Source organism: Trichoderma aggressivum (genome assembly GCF_033847375.1).
Source record: "Trichoderma aggressivum f. europaeum strain CBS 100526 chromosome Unknown scaffold_001, whole genome shotgun sequence".
Lineage (NCBI taxonomy): Eukaryota > Fungi > Ascomycota > Sordariomycetes > Hypocreales > Hypocreaceae > Trichoderma > Trichoderma aggressivum.
In genome coordinates, this window is record NW_026946367.1 from 1,582,420 (window position 1) to 1,599,285 (window position 16,866).

Below are 16,866 nucleotides of genomic sequence, written 5' to 3' on the forward strand. Positions count from 1 at the left end.
AATTGCCCCAGCGCCCTGCGAGATTCCGTTCCGCCGCTGATTCTAGGTCTCCTCCACGTGTGCTTGTCCGCGTGTTCTAGCTACATAGCCTTGCTGGAGTTGCTGGCTGGAAGGCAGCTTTGTTCTCTTTCCTTTCCGCTCCGTCCGCCTGTCCCTTTGATCGGAAGCCGCCACGTTTGCGAAACACGTGCAGTCCATTGCAATCGTCGAGGCGACTCCTCTACACTCGAGAGACACGGGCTGTCGATCGATCACTAACTTTAAACGCGCGAGGTGCTGGTTGGTCTTGCGTGAGCGCCAACTTCGGGAACTAGAAGGTCTTGCCAAGAAGGAAATCAAGGTTTGAGCTGAGCGCATTGTCTCTTCATTCTCTGCTTTCGAGACACCTGTCCCAGTAACGATAATTCGCTGCACCATCCTCTCCATCACCACCACTTTGTCATCAGCCACTCAGTTTTCATCATCGCCCTTTCTTCCCGTTCACCACTTGGGCGTTCACCGAAGATCCCTAGCAGTCCGACACCTTTTTTTGCCAAAGTTCTGGATCATCTAGACGCGGAAGAAGAGAGTTGCACCCTTTGAGAACACAACTCCTCCCACTCTACTCCGTTACACACAGCCTGGGCAGCGCCCTTTTGCGACACCACCAAAGTCACATCACGAATCCTACACACACGAGAAAGCCGATCCTTATCATCACCGATTCCAGCCACTACACCAGCACGTTTTCCTTCGAAAACCCCCTGAGTGTAGATATAAACAATCGAAACAAGGAAGAAAAAAAATAAAACAGAGCGAAAAGAAGACACAAGATCTTTGGTCATCGCCAATTAGACGATACTTAAATCGTTCCAATTTTTGTGAACCACACTGTTCCTCCTTTTGCAAACGGCATAAAACTCACTCCAACGCAAATCACAATGTCTTCCTCACCCCCACAACCTACTCAATCGGCCAAGCGCCCTCTCGAAGAGGCCTCCTCGCCCTCCCGAGCCACCGACCAGCCTGAGGCCAAGCGACCCGCCTTGGACAAGACGTCCAAGAATGATGAAGAGACGGAGAGGCTCGATCTCGCGCCCGAACTACCCGTCGAGACTGCAGAGGAGAATGGCGAAGAAAGCGCCAACGGCGTCGCCGCAACTGAGGACTCGGCCCCTGCAACCGATGCCGGTACCGATACCAAGGCCACTCCAACTGTAGCGATATCAACGGCGGCTTCATCTGCTGTGGCCGCCTCGGCCGCCGCTCATGACGAGAGCTCGTGGATCCATATTCGAGCAGTCATCTCCAGTCCGGAAGCTGCCACCATCATCGGCAAGGGTGGCGAGAACGTATCTAACATTCGGAAAATGTCCAATGCCAAGTGCACCGTCAGCGACTACCAAAAGGGAGCCGTCGAGCGCATCTTGACCGTCAGTGGCATCGTCGATGCAGTTGCCAAGGTGGGAAATAGATCCCCTTTCCCCCTCGTGAATTTTCCTGTAAGCTGTTGGACTAACATTCTGTTCTCTCCTTTCTTTTTCTCCCCCGACAGGCTTTTGGTTTGATTATACGAACATTGAACAACGAGCCGCTCAACGAGGCATCCACTGCCTCCTCCAAGACCTATCCCCTCCGTCTTCTGATTCCCCATATCCTGATCGGTTCTATTATTGGCAAGGGCGGTTCTCGTATCCGGGAGATTCAGGAAGCGTCGGGCGCCAGGCTGAATGCCTCAGACTCATGCCTCCCCATGTCAAGCGAGCGCTCCCTCGTTGTGATGGGCGTTGCCGATGCCGTACACATTGCCACTTACTATGTCGGCAGCACTCTTCTTGAGCAGCTCAATGAGCGATTCGGCGGACCAGCCGCATCCGCATACGCGACCAGAAGCGGCGCTCCCGTGGGATCCATCCCTGGGGGTATGCAAGTGGTCCCCTACAGCCCCCAGCCTGCATCAGGACACTACGGACGAGCAGAGAACTACGGTCGGCATCAAGAGCGCCGGCCTCATCACATGCCACCCGCGCCCTACCCCCAACCGTATCCTCACGGTGCTCCTCACGGCACCCCGGCGATTCCCATGCAGTACGGAGCGGGCCAGCCTGCCGCCTACGGAGCGGCCGCGCCTCACGTACAGCCTCACATGGCACCCCATACCGGCCCTCAGGCACACGGAGCCCCCCAGGGCCAGCCCATGCACGCCGGCATGCCTGGAGGACCGATTACCCAGCAAATCTACATTCCCAACGACATGGTCGGCGCCATCATCGGCAAGGGAGGCCAGAAGATCAATGAGATACGGCAGATGAGCGGCAGCGTGATTAAGATTAACGAGCCCCAGGACAACAGCAACGAGCGGCTAGTAACGATTACGGGAACGGAGGAGTGCAACCGCATGGCCCTCTACATGCTGTACTCTCGACTTGGTGAGACGCAAAACCGATCCACGGGAGCCTAAGCTTCTAACCAGTAGCGAGCGACAGAATCGGAAAAACACCGAATTTAACCACTTGCAGCGGCGACGAGGACGACGAGGTTTCTGCGCCTTGGAGCACAGGCGAGCACTGGGAAGGCCAACGCAGTGATGAAGCTGACGACGATGAGGCAAGGAATCTGGGACGGGCTGGATGCACTTTGTAACGTGTTGATAAGGGATCAATGAGAGGCTATATGATCATGGCAGCTACAGATACTCGGTTTTTCTTTTTTCTCTTTTCCTTTTTCCTTTTTGATTTTCTAGTTTTCAACCCTTTCTTTAGCAGTCTAGAAACGGGACGTGTACTGTGACTGGGACTGATTCAGGGGTGGGAGAAGTCGGGGGCAGATAGTGACGAAGACTAGAAAGGAGCTCAATGGGATAGTTGACGGTTCAAGGGCGGGTTTGACGTTGAATGATTTTTTATCAGAAATGGGAGTCTGCGAAACTGGCTTTTGATAAGGAGATGGGCCACCATTTGACATGATGCCACGGGACTACAAAAAAGTACAGATGTTTCATAATATGCAATGATTTCTCCCTGTCTCTGTTGTATTTTCCATTGCTGTCCTTGGGCTTTTCAGTTTCCTCTTTTCTTTGGGGTGGAACGGCGAACCAGTGCCATCTACGTGTACATGGTCAAGCAGCAACTTGGTAGCAAATATCCAGCTAATGGGCCTCTCATTCTGGATGGGTTTACAAGGGAATGTCTATCCAGTAAAGAAACATCTTTTGTTCACATCCGGTTTCTGCTGTCAAGCATGGCGCTGTGATGAGTAGAGTCTCTGCACCATCGTGTTGAGACACGAAAGCAAGACCGGCCCTCCCGAGGTCAGCTTTCGAGGGAGTCGATGCACCTCTTCTCCAAAGCATTTGGTAGGTTGGGTCACCTATATTGACGCTGTAAACTCGGAGTATCTCATCAATCTCCCAACAGTTGGTTGCCAGCTGCCAGCCGAATGCCTGGCCGCCGCGCCTATTTAAGCCCTCTTCTCTTCTCTTCTCTCGTGCTCCTTTTTCTCTTCTCTTCTTCTCCTTCTCCATCTCACTTCCCTTCATTTTTTGTTCAGCCACTGGCTGATACCACGTCAACTTGCTTTTTACCTCGTCTCCTCCTCTCCTCCTCAAAGTTGCCTCCAATACGACATAGTATCAAGACCAGCATCACCACCTCGCGAGTGTGGCAGAGATCCACCCTGACGAGGAAGATGGAAATAGAAGTGATGTACTCAAAGTACGACGAGTTCAAAGAGCTCATGGCCCTTTGGAAGTCCATGTCACGGGGAATGGAGGTAGAACCAGACTACAAGAGATTCGATGAGTTGATGAACTTTTGGAAGTCCATGCCACTGGCTATGCATGTGTCATGGCACGAAGCTCTTGAAACCGCAAGCGCTCTACCTGAAGGAAAACGCTCGCTATCTAAACTGCGACGCCTGGTTACCAAAGCCCGCAATGATGCAACAATCGACCTTTGCGACTTGGAATTGAAACTACAACTAGGGAGCTCGAGAGTGTGGGATAAGTGGATTGAAGAGAAGGACCTTGATCACAAGATCCCGGCGATCTTTGGACGGCTGCTGGGTATGAAAGAACCAGACAAGTTGATGGACAACGTCTGGCAGAGTTACTTCATCCCTCTAGCCGCCACACGGCAAATGGCGTCAGTTTGCGAAGTGGTCAATGACATTTTGCAACTGATGCATGTGGGACGGCATTTCCTGGGATACGGCGACGTACAGGAGTCAGTGGATACTCAATTCGAGAGTTTCAAGTCCTGTCTGCGGATGAATCTTTTTCGAGCCTGGCGCCACAAGTTGAAACTGGAGTTCCCTGAATTGCTGGACAAGCATCTCACTGATGAAATGCGTGCCGCATTGGGCGAGGAGTTTTGTGATTGGGTAGAGGAGCAGGACAATTGGCTGTGGAGCGAGGAGGTGTGATGAATCTGGGTCCAGCAGGAAACATTCTTCTACTTTTCCTTCGCTTGGGGACCATATTGTTTGGACAGCGACTTGCTAGCTACAGTTGATGCTTGGGATATTCTTTTACTAGAAGGATATTAAGTTCCGTGGTACTCGACAACCTCTCAAGCACAGATTGATTCTTGCCGTTGCTTTCATTTTCTTGCATCTTGAGCATATTCCTTCAACATACTTCTCCGAGTATCTGCTGTCATAATTGGTGCTCACGTATTTAGACAGCAGCAGGCCAGGCTTATAATCATTACACATTGATAACATTGAGAAAGGGGTGCACAGGAAGAGCTCGTTAGAAGCAAGGTCAGTAAGCAGAAGATGAGTCGATTGATGGGTCCTCCCCCCCAACCAATATGATGTAGACCACGGCTTACCATTGATACAACAAAGATGAAGAGAGGCGATCCCGCAATAGGCTCATACCTGGCCCAAAAAACAAGCAAACGATGCTGGAATATCACCGATCCAAAACCCCCTCCCCCCGTGACGTATTCTCATCAGTGACAATCGCATCCATACCAGACGTCCTAGAGACCCCCCCCAAAGCATGTCTGGCGCCCATATATTCCCCGAAGAGAGTCCAGCATCGACGCCCTTTCCACTCTTCAATGTAGATGGGGCCTCGTTAATCCATGTCCATCTCGTCCTCCACGTCCATTGGGGACGTCTCCATTCTTCCAGATATCTGCTCTGATATCAAGTCAAGGACGTCATATGTGATAGATGTCTCTTGTCTAATCTCCCCCCCATCAGCTTCCCAATCCTCTACCTCCCGAGACTCCGGTTCTCTCCACTCTCCTCTCCTTGTTACCACAGCCATTCCCATCGTGCGTGCAACTGATCTTTGGGGAAGTGGAGCTGCCACCTCCGGGAAATCCTCCTCCCATGTCCTCATCCAGTCGGTGTAACGGCCTCCAGTCAATGCTATCTCCAACTCTTGATACCAGATCATGGCGGTCGCCTTCATGTCGTCGAAAGAGGCCAATTCCTCCACGTGCATATCGCGCACACTGGCGAGAAGATGGGCGATCAGTATCCGGGTTCTAGAATCAGGACTTTGCCGACGAAGCTTAGGCGAATAGTAGCCCTCCCAGAGTTGCTCAGGTCGGGGGTTCGATGCCGAAAACTCGCTGTCGTTGGGGGGGCCCATACCCATCAGTCTGGCCAGCTTGATGGGAAGAATCTGGCACACCTCCTCTTCTAGGATAGGATTGACGTGGGAAGCCGTTTGGACTCTAGACTTGATTGAGCGCAAGTCACTCTTCCTGCCATCGATTGCGCGTTTGACCAGCTTTTGGATTTCACTCGCCGGCCTTGGGCCTGTCGTGAACCTCCTGCGGGCCTCCTCTAGGCCCTCCTTCCAGTAGAGATGAACCTCGGGTCGCGCGTTGTCCTCAACGAAGCTCTCCCAGTGCGCCATCATCTCCTCGAACTTTGGGTAGTCCGGTTCGGGGTTGGAGTTGACTCGCTCCAAGGCATCTTTGGGGGTCAGGGTCATGCTCCGCTCCCAGTGCGGCAGGATATCGTCCAATGGATCTACTTTTGCAGCACGCTCGGATTCGGAGTCCATGTCAAGCTTGTCTCGCCCAGTTGCAGGCTACGGGGTAGTCGCTTTAGAAGCCGTAAGAGGTTTTTAGTCCGGGGGAGACAAGCGAGGAAATGAATGCCAACGTGGACAATTGGGAGGTCGCAAGATGACAAGGTTAAAGAGAGAAGAATGAAGTTCGCTGGAGCGGAGAGAGAAGGCAGCATTGATTCTCAGTATCGCGGCGGTTGGCAGGTGGACGAGCAGAGCAGCAGGAGCGAAGGAATATTGTAGATGGCCTGACGCAGCTGTATAAATCTGATGGAAATGTTGATTCTTCCCAACTCCATTTGTTCTCGCCAGCCGGCGGTTCAAAATCCCGGTCCAGGCTTGCCAATTTGCGTACCAAGTCCCGAGGTTGTCCTCAGAATGTAGCATCCTCTGGGCCCGATTCTGTCTCTGCGTCTTCAATTCTGCTTGTTTGGAAGGGGCTGTTCATGAGGGGGCCTCGGATGAACCGTACAGGACTTGGGCATCCTCAGCATATCTTCATGAAAGGTCAGCTCAGATGTTCCCCATGCTCTCATGTGACCCAGGTTTGTTTGTTTGTAGGAGCTCCTTCTTTCTAGTTGCAAGGCCCTGAATGGTCCTTTCATCGAGGCTTCAGCCTGGGAAGTTTGCCTTCCTGCGATGCCATGACCCGTTTGCAATCCCATATTCTTTATGGTCCCTCCATGAATGACGGGATTTTCCAGCTTCCTCCTCGGCAGTGCAGTGCACTTCTTTGCGTGTAACTCTCGCCAGCCGTTGATGCGGAGGCACACCTCCAATGGTCCGAGGTGGTTCTTTACTGCGACTGTATGTTGACAAAAGCAATGCAAGAGACACAAAGGCGCCTCATCCGCAGCACAGCTCTCTTATGACACTCTTGTCCCGTTCATCGGAAAGAATGGAGGCCACACGAAGAAGCTCATCAGAAGGAGGATCCGCAAGTATGGCCTCGTATTAGCGGCGCTCTTGCATGGCATGACTGCATTTCTAATACAGAGACTTGCAAATAACTTGTCGAAACTGCGCCCTCCTTGCCCAAGTAATTCGGACATCTTGCTGCATCTCATTCAATTTGCCTCGGGCCATCAGCTATGCCCCATGTCGTCCCTCGGCTGATAGCGGCGATTTGCTTAGAAATGAGATTTCCCAAATGGGCAAGTTTTTCGGGAAATAGCTAGAAGAAGAGGTGCGGCTTGCGGCCATTTCGGGCTGTGCGGGTGTTTAGATTGCACGGCATTTCTCACGTAGGACGGTGTGCCTGTAGATGAATATAGTAAGATATGTTGTATAACAATCAACTTGAAGGGACGACAACTTGGAAGTTGGCGCTGCTTATCAATAGTAGAAGATGATGTGATTCTCAACTCACTTTCAACCACCTATATATACTACACTAGCAAGTGCTGCATTAAACCCTCAGCAACTCACGTCACAACTCTCACAACACAAACTGCGGCACTCATCCTTCAACCAACATTTACATAGATACATAGCTCCTCTCATTTCATTTCATTTCATTTCATAAACGCAACCATGTCTGAGCTCCTCGAATTCTCCACAATCACCCTCAAAGAAGGCTCCACGCCGCCCCAATCCCTGCTCAACGACCTCAAAACTCTCGCCTCAATCCCCGGCGTCATCGCCTTCTACTTCGGCCGCCAACTCGAGAATCCCTCCAAATACACCTGGGTCGCCCGCTGGACCTCTCAGGCCGCTCTCGACGACTTTCACGCCAGCCCCGGCTTCACTCTCTGGGCCGCCTCCTACGTCGCGCCGCTGGCGACTTTCACAGTGTTGACTTGCGCTGCTGTCCACGGCGACGCCATTGCTCCTCTCGAGGCCCCTTGCACCGAGTTCCTCTTTAGCTATGGCGCTGACGATGACTATCTTGATGCCCGGCTCGACCCTTTCCTCAAGGCTATTTCTGACGCAAAGCTGCCCGGCATGGGCGGCGGCATCACTGGAGAGCTTGCGCCCGTGAATCATGTCGGCGTTGAGCAGCCGGAACCCAAGATTGTCGTTTTTCTGCTGGGCTGGACCTCACTGGCCGATCACCAGGCTCAGAGAGGCGAGGGTAAAGGTATACATGCTTCATCATCGTCAATCATATTCACCATCTCCATTTGCAATTGATGGATAATGAAACTGGACTGACGCAAGAATGACAGTGATTGACCAGCACATCCACTACATCAGGTCGGGCCGCAAATCTGTCGAGTTGGTATGGACCAGCTACTCTATTACTCAGGCGTCAAGACTGTGCTGACTTTGTTACACTTGCAGTTCCATGTAACGCTTCAGAAGCTATAAAACCAACCAGGATGAGAGATTCGCATTCGGTTAAATACCTGATAGCTGTAGCCTGAGCTAACAAATACAAGATGGCCCTCAGTTACGCGGGCATTCACCACCTATACAAAGCGAATGAGAAATGTCAATGTCTTCGTGCAGTACTCAGATTAGATATCCAGTATGTCATTGCTGGGCCGCATCTGTGGACACACTTTTCAAGACAAAGACTGGTCTTGTAGGCGTCGTGAGAGACCTTGTGCTGTTCCAAGTTGTGTTAACACCCCCAATACAGTACATCAGGGAAAATGTAGTTGCATGTCAACAGATACTAAAGAAATATAACCGTTTAATAGCTCACTCAAAGCGGCTACAGAGCGGCAAGATAAGAACGATTATGCAGAGACAAGCCACGACACGACTGTCATCCTCATCCGCACGGCGTCAGAGGGAGAATTTTTCCAATTGGACATGCGAAAATGTGTCTTGTCTGATATTATATAGAGGGGACTGTGATCAGCATGCAAGCGGGGTGGTGTACGATTGACCTCGGCAAGTTTTTCCTACCTATTAAACTACTCTAAACAAGCCGGGTTCCAAAAGACTAAGCGAATTAGGAAGTCCAAGTCTATAAAGGAATCCCGACTTGACAGGTGCTTTTGCCGGGTATTATTCAAGACTGGAGAACTGCCAAGGCAGCTACTAGATTTAGCGTAGGGCTGACGAGAGCTTCGTATAAGCTTCAACTGGAGGTAAAAAGAACCTTAGCCGTTGGTTCCACTTTCAGAGACCAACTGTTTGCTTTCATGGGGGCAAACCAACTGTTCGCTTCAGAGACCAACTCAACTGCTCGCTTCAGAAGCGAACAGTCGGTCTCTGAAAGTGGAACCAACGGGCAATTTCAACCTGGAACTCCTAAATAGTTCTTGTTAACCTGTATATCTCCTTGCAATGTTATAATATAGTGATGTTTTAATTTTATTCTCTACCTATTCAGTCATAGGTAATACTATGAGTCAAACTGGTAATCATAATATAGATATATATGTAGTACACTGTATTGTATTGCTTATACTAGGTGGCCACCCCCCATGTCAACTGAGACCGAGAGCCCGAACCCGAGAGTCCGAGCCCGGCACAAAATCATCTCTTCAAGTGCTGGTCAGAAAAGGCACAGGTCATCTTTTCTGACCACTACTTGAAGCCATGACCTGTGCCGGGCTCGGGCTCAGTTGACATGGGGATGCTGGCTCAGTCTGTCAACGCAGTCATAAAAGTCAAGCTGTACATTATACAGCTCGTGTTTGCTTAGCGGAAAAGTTAAGCCGTCCATACATTGTACGTGAAGAGGTTACATCGGTCACCTATGGTCGACTTGTCTTACTGCTTCACTCTACTCGTATTGTATTACTTACCATATTCCGTAAATAGACCGAAGTAATAAGTAGCGGTGTAGCGTGTTTGTCCAGTCGCCCAGGATTGCTATTATAGTGACCAGAGTTGTGTTAACATATTGAATTGACAAACTTATAAATACTCTTCTTGATCCCCTTGAGAATTACAATTAAAAGACATCACCATCAACAATTACAACAAACACTCTTCTCTTCACCACCAACAAACCGACAACATGAAGGTCTCCATCTCCATCTTCACTATCGCCGCCGTCATGGCCAGCACCGCTTATGGATGCTTCAGCTGCCACGTATGAGTCTCAACTATTTTAATTCTGCTCATCATAACTCTGTAATTAACTATTATATAGGACTGCCCTGGTGATCAAGTTTGCTTTTTTGCTGCGACCCACGGCACTGGCGGTATTGGCGGATGTGTTGAGCCCACTGACAGCATTTGCTTCGCTGGAGAGGGATTCTGCGATACCGACACCTGCGAATAAACTGCATTATGGAATGGAGTTGGGATAGTTTGCTTCCATTGTTGTGATTGCGTGTGGAAACGTCATGTCAGAGAGCTGGGCACAAAGAGGAGAGTGATGGGGTCAAAGAAGGGGAATAAGCAGGCTTCTAGCCAAACTCATGCAGCTACCTAGATATCCAACAATCACAGTGTTTTATCTCTGAACCTTTCAGAATAAAGAGGAAACCTCTTCTTTTACAGACTTCCTTTCAAACAAGGTCATAGCTTGACCTGATAATGCTTTCTTCCAGCGTGAAAGCATCTAGGCACCTGACACTTGGTGTTTTGTTTTGGTATTGGAGGCTGAGAGTGTGCTGAAGACCGAGCCTGGTAGTGAATGTTGATAATGAAATAAATTATAAATATTATGTATACAGCATGATTATATATTCACGTTTTTTTGGCCACCGTTTTATATGAAAAAGTAAACTCCCAAATCTATATAAACCAGGCTAGCTCTCATGCAACAACCACATTAAACCTTACAACATGGCATATCAAAAGCCCATCGAAACAACATGAGCGGATGATGAGGCAACATCTCTATTGTTCAACATGGACGACAAGTGTCCAACTTCCAAAAAAATCCCAATGTAGAATTTTCAAAACACATAAATCAACGGCTTTCCCTTGCCTCCGGTTTCGATGCCCCAGTTCCACGCAATTGCTGAGGCGCTGGACAGCTACTATACCCTAGTAGGTACATGTACTCTCTTAGTACAGCGCAGCCCACTATTACCGGGTAGTCTCAGCTACCTTACGTCGACATCCAACGGCGGCCCGATAAACATGCCATCTTGACCACATTCATCAGCTTCATCCTCCCGTGCCGGCTTCACCAAGCATCATGAACTCACTCAGCTGACACGCGAAATCCTTTTCAATCCATTCCCAATCAACATCCCAACTTCACCGAGCTTAACAACACCACAATTCCAGCTCAATCGGGCATCAGCCTTGTCACGACGACGCAATCCCAAGACCATGGACGAACCATCTTCAGCCTCGCAGGCCACCAACCAGCCCGTCACGCAAATCCGGCTCCTCACCCTCAACTGCTGGGGCCTGCTCTTCATCTCCGACCTGCGCACGCCGCGCCTCGCTGAAATCGGCCGCCAGCTGGCCCTCCTCGACCCCCCGCCGGACATTGTCTGCCTCCAGGAATGCTGGACCCGGGACGACTACCTCGCCATCTGCCGGGCCACCGCGGACATTCTCCCTCATGGCAAGTTTTACAACAGCGGTGCCTTTGGCGGTGGGCTTGCGCTTCTGAGCCGGTGGCCGGTTGAGGCGAGCTCCATGTTTCGGTATCCGCTGAATGGGCGGCCCACGGCGTTTTGGAGAGGCGATTGGTATGTCGGCAAGGGCGTGGCGTGTGCGAGTGTGAGGATTGGGCCGGGGAAGAATGATGTAGTTGAGGTCTTCAACACTCATGTGAGTTTGTTTCATCTCCATCCCCCGTCTTCATTTCTTCACTCTTCACCAAAAACTCATACCTCTATATGAGTTGTATGTTTGCGTGTAAACGAACCATCTCAAGTGAGAGAAGAGTCTGCACACAACACATATATCCTATTCACCCCCTCGCTCTCCTTCACATGAAACTCTTTATCCTCCTACTAACTCCATCACAGACTCACGCCCCTTACGAAAGCCCCCCCAACGACACCTACCTCTGCCACCGCACAGCCCAGGCGTGGGAAATCTCAAAGCTCCTCCGCGCCGCCTCCCTCTCAGGCCGCCTCGTCGTCGCCCTCGGCGACTTCAACATGACGCCAAGATCCCTCGCCCACCGCATCATCACCGCCCGCACTCCCCTCCGCGACACCTGGCGTGTCCTTCACCCCGACAGCTCCCTCGGCACCGCCGACGACCCCGTAGAGAAGGCCAGAGGTCTTCCCGTGCCCACCGCCGGCTTCAACCTCAAGTTCAATGGATCGACAAGCGACGGCCTCTACAACACCTGGCGCTGGCCCAAGAGCGCTCGGGAAAAACTAAAGTCTGACCCTTGCCCCGTCGACCCAGACAGTCCGGATCCTCGGGGCAAACGCCTCGACTACGTCTTCGCCTCCACCGGCCTCCTCCAACCCGAGACTGCCAATCCCCATGCCCAACAACGGCAACAACCTCGGGGCTGGGTCGTCCATTCTGCATCAGTCGAAATGACCCAGCGTCACCCAGACCTCAACGTCTCCCTCTCCGACCACTTCGCAGCCCTAGCCACCCTCAAACTCCACGAAACCTCACCTTCCTCCCCCGTCCCCGAATTAGACGCCCAACTTCTCCCCCCCGGAGATACCAACCCCGAAAGCGCCAGCCTAACCCTCTCCGACTACGACGAAATCCTCGCCATGACCCACGAATACACGGCCCGCGAAGTCCGCCAGCGCCACTGGCGCGCCATCCACTTCTACGCCTCCGTCCTCGTCTGGATAGGCTGCCTCGTCGCCGTGTGGTTCAGCCCTCGCAACTTTGTCGCCTTCATCCTCATGCTCGTTGCGAGCCTGGGCCTTGCCACGGGAGTCGTCGACGGCCTTCTTGCCCTCCTCTTCTTTTGGTCCGAGATTAGGGCTCTTCGAGAGTTCGAGTGGGAGATTCGTACGGCTAGGTCGCTTGCTTCGTCGGACAGCACGGCTCAAACGCCAGCAGCCAAAGCTGGCTAACCGTCATCCCGCTACCTATCTGTATATTGAATGAACCGTTTCCGTGTAGTTGAATCGATGGCAGATACTTGAAGAACTGAGCGTTTATTACTCAAGTATATGCTTGTAGTAACAAGTGGACGGTTTTGATGCTCAAACTCTACACAGTCGCTGGGGCGTTGGATGACCACCTCGCGGTGCTGAACAGCTACCCCTTTGTATAGGCTTTTCAAACGACAAAACAGCAAGCGATACCATATAATTAATACCGATTAATCATGCTGTATCCATTAATTCTGCTATGCAGTTTTCCTATGTTTGTTTCATTCGCTGGTCAAAACATCCCCTTTCCACCTCGCCATGTTCCGCCCAAGGATAAGAGCTTCAACTCCATCCGTCCTTCAAAATGCCTTCCTCCTCACGCTATGCCATTCGTAACCCATAAAGGCGCTCTGCTTTCTTACCTCCATGGCAGCCCCCTTCATGTTATCATCTCGTAGAATAATATCTCGTGGCCGCTTGGGTACTCTCCGCCCGTACTCCCTCATAAATCTCTTCAAAAGCTCCTTTTCTTCATCTAGAAACGTACTCACCGAGTCAATCTCCAAGTCCCTGCTGCGGAGAGCCCCTGAATCATATGGGGCGTGAATCATCCGAATCGCCACGTTTTGTATGCTCGGTCTAAACTCTCGCAAAATCCACCGAACCTCGTCATCCGTTAGCCCAGGCTTTTCGGCCACCGACTCAATTCGATCATCAAGAGGCTCTGATTCATCAAAATAGTGAGTGTCTTCGAGGCTGTCAATGTGCGGGACGAAGGGTGGCGCTGTGTTTTGAAGGGTATCCCACGGCACGCTTTTGAAGAATCGATGCGCCTTGATATCCTCGCCGTCGTCGGGGAAAATGTATCTACCATACATGTCGGTTGATACCGCCGCTCCTGGTTGGTGCTGATCAATCATCTGGTATCGTTTGGAACAGAGCCGTACTTCCTTGTCCTGAATCAGGCGGTAGATTAAGTCTTTACATCTATCACTGACGAGAGGTCTCATGGGAAAGCGAAATTTTTCTCTATGCGCCTTCAATAGCATTAGCAACCATACGAACATAGCCACCAATACACTTACCAAGATATTTTGCTTTGTCGGCTTTCTACCTTCGTCCGAAAGAAAAGGAGTGTGTCCATAGAGACACTCGTACAGAATGATGCCGATGCTCTACTAGTCACATCTACCGTCGTAGTAGGTCTGGAAGTTTTGTGCTTGAATCACCTCGGGAGCCATGTATTGACTTGTGCCAACGACAGAGTTGGCTCTCGTACGGTTGCTGCGCGTGTTTCTCCATCCCAGAATAGCAGCGAGATCGGGATCACTTCCTAGGTTGCGTTCGTCATGTCGCCCGAATTCAGCGGCCAGGACTTGAGCCTTCTCGACCTGCGATTGAACGCTTTTGCAGTCTTCTTGGTCTTTTTCATCGCCTTGAGCATCAAGGTTGAGTTTCCGAAGCAGTGCGTATCGATGGTAATTGTAATATGACGCGTCATGAGGCCACTTACCATCAAACGCAAGCCCAAAGTCGGAGATTTTAAGATGCCCCGAGCTGGAGATGAGAAAGTTGTCAGGCTTGATATCGCGGTGGATAAACCCAAGGCGATGGGTTTCTTCAACGGCCAGAATCATCTCAGCAATGTAAAAGCACGCTACAGCCTCGTGCAGTATGTTCTCTCGAATCAGCAGCCCCAGAAAGTCGCCGCCTGGCATGTACTCCATCACAAGATAGAGATTTGACATGTCTTCGAAACTTGCAATCAGCGGGACCACCCTGTGTGAAAAAGAAGATGTGTTAGCTGGACAATACATGCATAGTGAGAGAAAGAAAAGAAAATCATGAGCGTCATTACCAGGTGGATCCTTCATAAGAAACGAGAAAATCTCTCTCGGCGCGGAGATGGCCCTCTTGGCTGCTTCGAAGCATATCGGACTTTCGTATGACCTTCATCGCATAGACTTGGTTTGAGAAATTATACGGCGAAGCTGATTTCTCGCGTACCAGCCTGACAACTCCAAAACTGCCTTTGCCCAATACCTTGAGCGGCTCATACTTGGACACAAAAGGGCTTACGTTTTGTTGTTTGGCCTGGAGCGTGCATTTGGATTTCAGCGCTCGTATGTCCCTCAGGCGACAGCTCTCCGAGTAGTAGAAGGAGCTGTAATCAACGGCACTGTTTCCAGAGACGTGATTCGGGCCATAAACAAGACCTTCTTTGAATTGCCGCTCTGCAAATTCCTGATATCTGATCAAGCGGCGCTGGGATTCACCGCAGAGCTCGTTAAAGTGAGTCTCGAGATATATCTTGGCAGCAGCAGCTTTTTCCACTGTCAGAATGGTTGGCTTCGGTTTGTCCGTCGCCGTTTCTTCGATGGTCCCCAGCCCTGCGCCTTCTGGGCTGGATCTGGTCCAGCGACTCTGACGACTCAATTTCCTCCTTGGACTTCCTTTTGCTGAGGGTGAGCCAGAAACACGAGAGTCGATTGATGTCTTCCCCGTCAGATTATCGTCTGGGCTTGCCAGTCTACTGCTGTGAGTAGATGACCATATATCATCCTGTTCGCTCGAATCGTCCGATTCGGTAACACTGGTGAGTTCTTGAAACGACTGATGCTGCTGCAGAGAGGAGTCTGAAACCACAGCAGTGGAGCTTGGTGAAATCTTGGCATCGTTTGATCGTATCTTTCTCATGAAACCCTTTGTCGCTGGGGGCCTTTTTGTTTTCCGTAGCACCGTAGCACCGTTGCTCGAAACACCAACGGCGGGATTCTTCCCCTTGTTCAAGTTCAAGGATCTCAGCCCTTCGCTTAGAGACCAGTCAAGAGGAGTGGAACCTTGCGAGCCTACCAATTATCAGCACTGTCCAATCTCTCAAGCCATACATGCAAGACTGAACTACCATGGTCATTTCTCCCCTTTACTCCGATGGCCTTGCGAAATTTATCAGTCCATTGCTTTGAGTGTTTTCGATGAAGTCTCAAAAGGTCAGATCCTGCGAGACCTTCCGCTGTGTTGAATGGGGGCCTAAAAGAGGGAATATGAGATTCATTGGGCCCGTTGGGAGGAGGATCCAGTCCAGGTTGATTCCGTCTTGCATTGTGATTCTGAGGCAGCATTCTGTGCCAGGAATATGGAGGAAAACGGGCGACGGCCACGGGATCCGGCAGCCGAGCGGAAAGAAAGGGACAGGGGATGACGATAGAGATGATGAATTTTTTAGTATATTTCTTGGATAGTTGATAGTTATGAATGAATGAATGACCACGTCAAAAGTATGGAACCGACCTGGTGAACAAGTGGAAAAGGAGAGAAACAGAGCAGATGACGATATCGGGAAGAAGGAGAGAAAAGTAAAGAAAGAGACATGACGTCGTCCATCAGGCACTGTTTCCAGTTTTGGACGCACCGATCGATCACTCTTTTCCAAGCAGAGCAGCATTGAGGGAGTAGCTATCCAGCACTTCCACATTCATGCTACAGATGTCCAGTACCCAGTTTGATAGATCAGGAGGTGCTGCTTCATCAACGTCCGCAGCACACGCAATGCTTATTATATGAGAACAAAATTTCATTTCGTTTTATAGACGTCTAAATCGCCCATCGCAAACCCTTAAAGCACCCAAATTTTTTATCAACAGCGGCGACATTGTACATAGGAGAGACCAGAGGAGTGCTCGGCTTGTAACGCTTACGCTCAAACAATTCCGGCTCCTCGCCTTTGAGAATCCCAAACCCCGATTTGCATGCGACATCCGAATGCAACACGGCACTCCAAGCCATGACAGAGCTGCAGGCCCTCAGACTCCTCGTCAGGGGTCAACATGTCAAAAGGAAATAACAAAAACAAAATGAACCATGCCCAGATTCCACGTCGTCCAGAGGGTAGGGGTAAAGAATTAGTACACGCAACCACGGAAGTCATCCAACGCCGGTCCCAAGTTTACATTGACTTTTGAT

General features: G+C 50.7%; 7 protein-coding genes across 7 annotated transcripts; 5 read left to right on the forward strand and 2 right to left on the reverse strand.

Annotated features, from left to right (window-relative positions):
• Nucleotides 1-920: 920 nt before the first annotated feature.
• On the forward strand, nucleotides 921-2,622 carry Triagg1_440 (uncharacterized protein; the record flags this gene model as incomplete). Its single annotated transcript, XM_062899408.1, has 3 exons — nucleotides 921-1,481; nucleotides 1,535-2,408; nucleotides 2,456-2,622. The coding sequence occupies 3 exons, from the start codon at nucleotides 921-923 to the stop codon at nucleotides 2,620-2,622; spliced, it is 1,602 nt and encodes a 533-aa protein (XP_062760790.1).
• Nucleotides 2,623-3,666: 1,044 nt separating this feature from the next.
• Triagg1_441 (uncharacterized protein) lies at nucleotides 3,667-4,401 on the forward strand (the record flags this gene model as incomplete). Its single annotated transcript, XM_062899419.1, has 1 exon — nucleotides 3,667-4,401. The coding sequence occupies one exon, from the start codon at nucleotides 3,667-3,669 to the stop codon at nucleotides 4,399-4,401; it is 735 nt and encodes a 244-aa protein (XP_062760791.1).
• A 661-nt stretch (nucleotides 4,402-5,062) lies between these two features.
• Nucleotides 5,063-6,007, reverse strand: Triagg1_442 (uncharacterized protein; the record flags this gene model as incomplete). The annotated part of the gene is made up of 1 exon (XM_062899430.1): nucleotides 5,063-6,007. The coding sequence occupies one exon, from the start codon at nucleotides 6,005-6,007 to the stop codon at nucleotides 5,063-5,065; it is 945 nt and encodes a 314-aa protein (XP_062760792.1).
• A 1,539-nt stretch (nucleotides 6,008-7,546) lies between these two features.
• Triagg1_443 (uncharacterized protein) lies at nucleotides 7,547-8,323 on the forward strand (the record flags this gene model as incomplete). The annotated part of the gene is made up of 3 exons (XM_062899441.1): nucleotides 7,547-8,087; nucleotides 8,182-8,234; nucleotides 8,297-8,323. 3 exons carry the CDS (start codon nucleotides 7,547-7,549, stop codon nucleotides 8,321-8,323), a joined length of 621 nt encoding a protein of 206 aa, XP_062760793.1.
• A 1,609-nt stretch (nucleotides 8,324-9,932) lies between these two features.
• On the forward strand, nucleotides 9,933-10,199 carry Triagg1_444 (uncharacterized protein; the record flags this gene model as incomplete). The annotated part of the gene is made up of 2 exons (XM_062899452.1): nucleotides 9,933-10,007; nucleotides 10,068-10,199. 2 exons carry the CDS (start codon nucleotides 9,933-9,935, stop codon nucleotides 10,197-10,199), a joined length of 207 nt encoding a protein of 68 aa, XP_062760794.1.
• A 665-nt stretch (nucleotides 10,200-10,864) lies between these two features.
• Nucleotides 10,865-12,882, forward strand: Triagg1_447 (uncharacterized protein; the record flags this gene model as incomplete). The annotated part of the gene is made up of 3 exons (XM_062899465.1): nucleotides 10,865-10,919; nucleotides 11,034-11,653; nucleotides 11,854-12,882. 3 exons carry the CDS (start codon nucleotides 10,865-10,867, stop codon nucleotides 12,880-12,882), a joined length of 1,704 nt encoding a protein of 567 aa, XP_062760797.1.
• A 380-nt stretch (nucleotides 12,883-13,262) lies between these two features.
• Triagg1_448 (uncharacterized protein) lies at nucleotides 13,263-16,025 on the reverse strand (the record flags this gene model as incomplete). The annotated part of the gene is made up of 5 exons (XM_062899476.1): nucleotides 13,263-13,859; nucleotides 13,989-14,078; nucleotides 14,133-14,682; nucleotides 14,762-15,752; nucleotides 15,809-16,025. The coding sequence occupies 5 exons, from the start codon at nucleotides 16,023-16,025 to the stop codon at nucleotides 13,263-13,265; spliced, it is 2,445 nt and encodes an 814-aa protein (XP_062760798.1).
• Nucleotides 16,026-16,866: the final 841 nt, after the last annotated feature.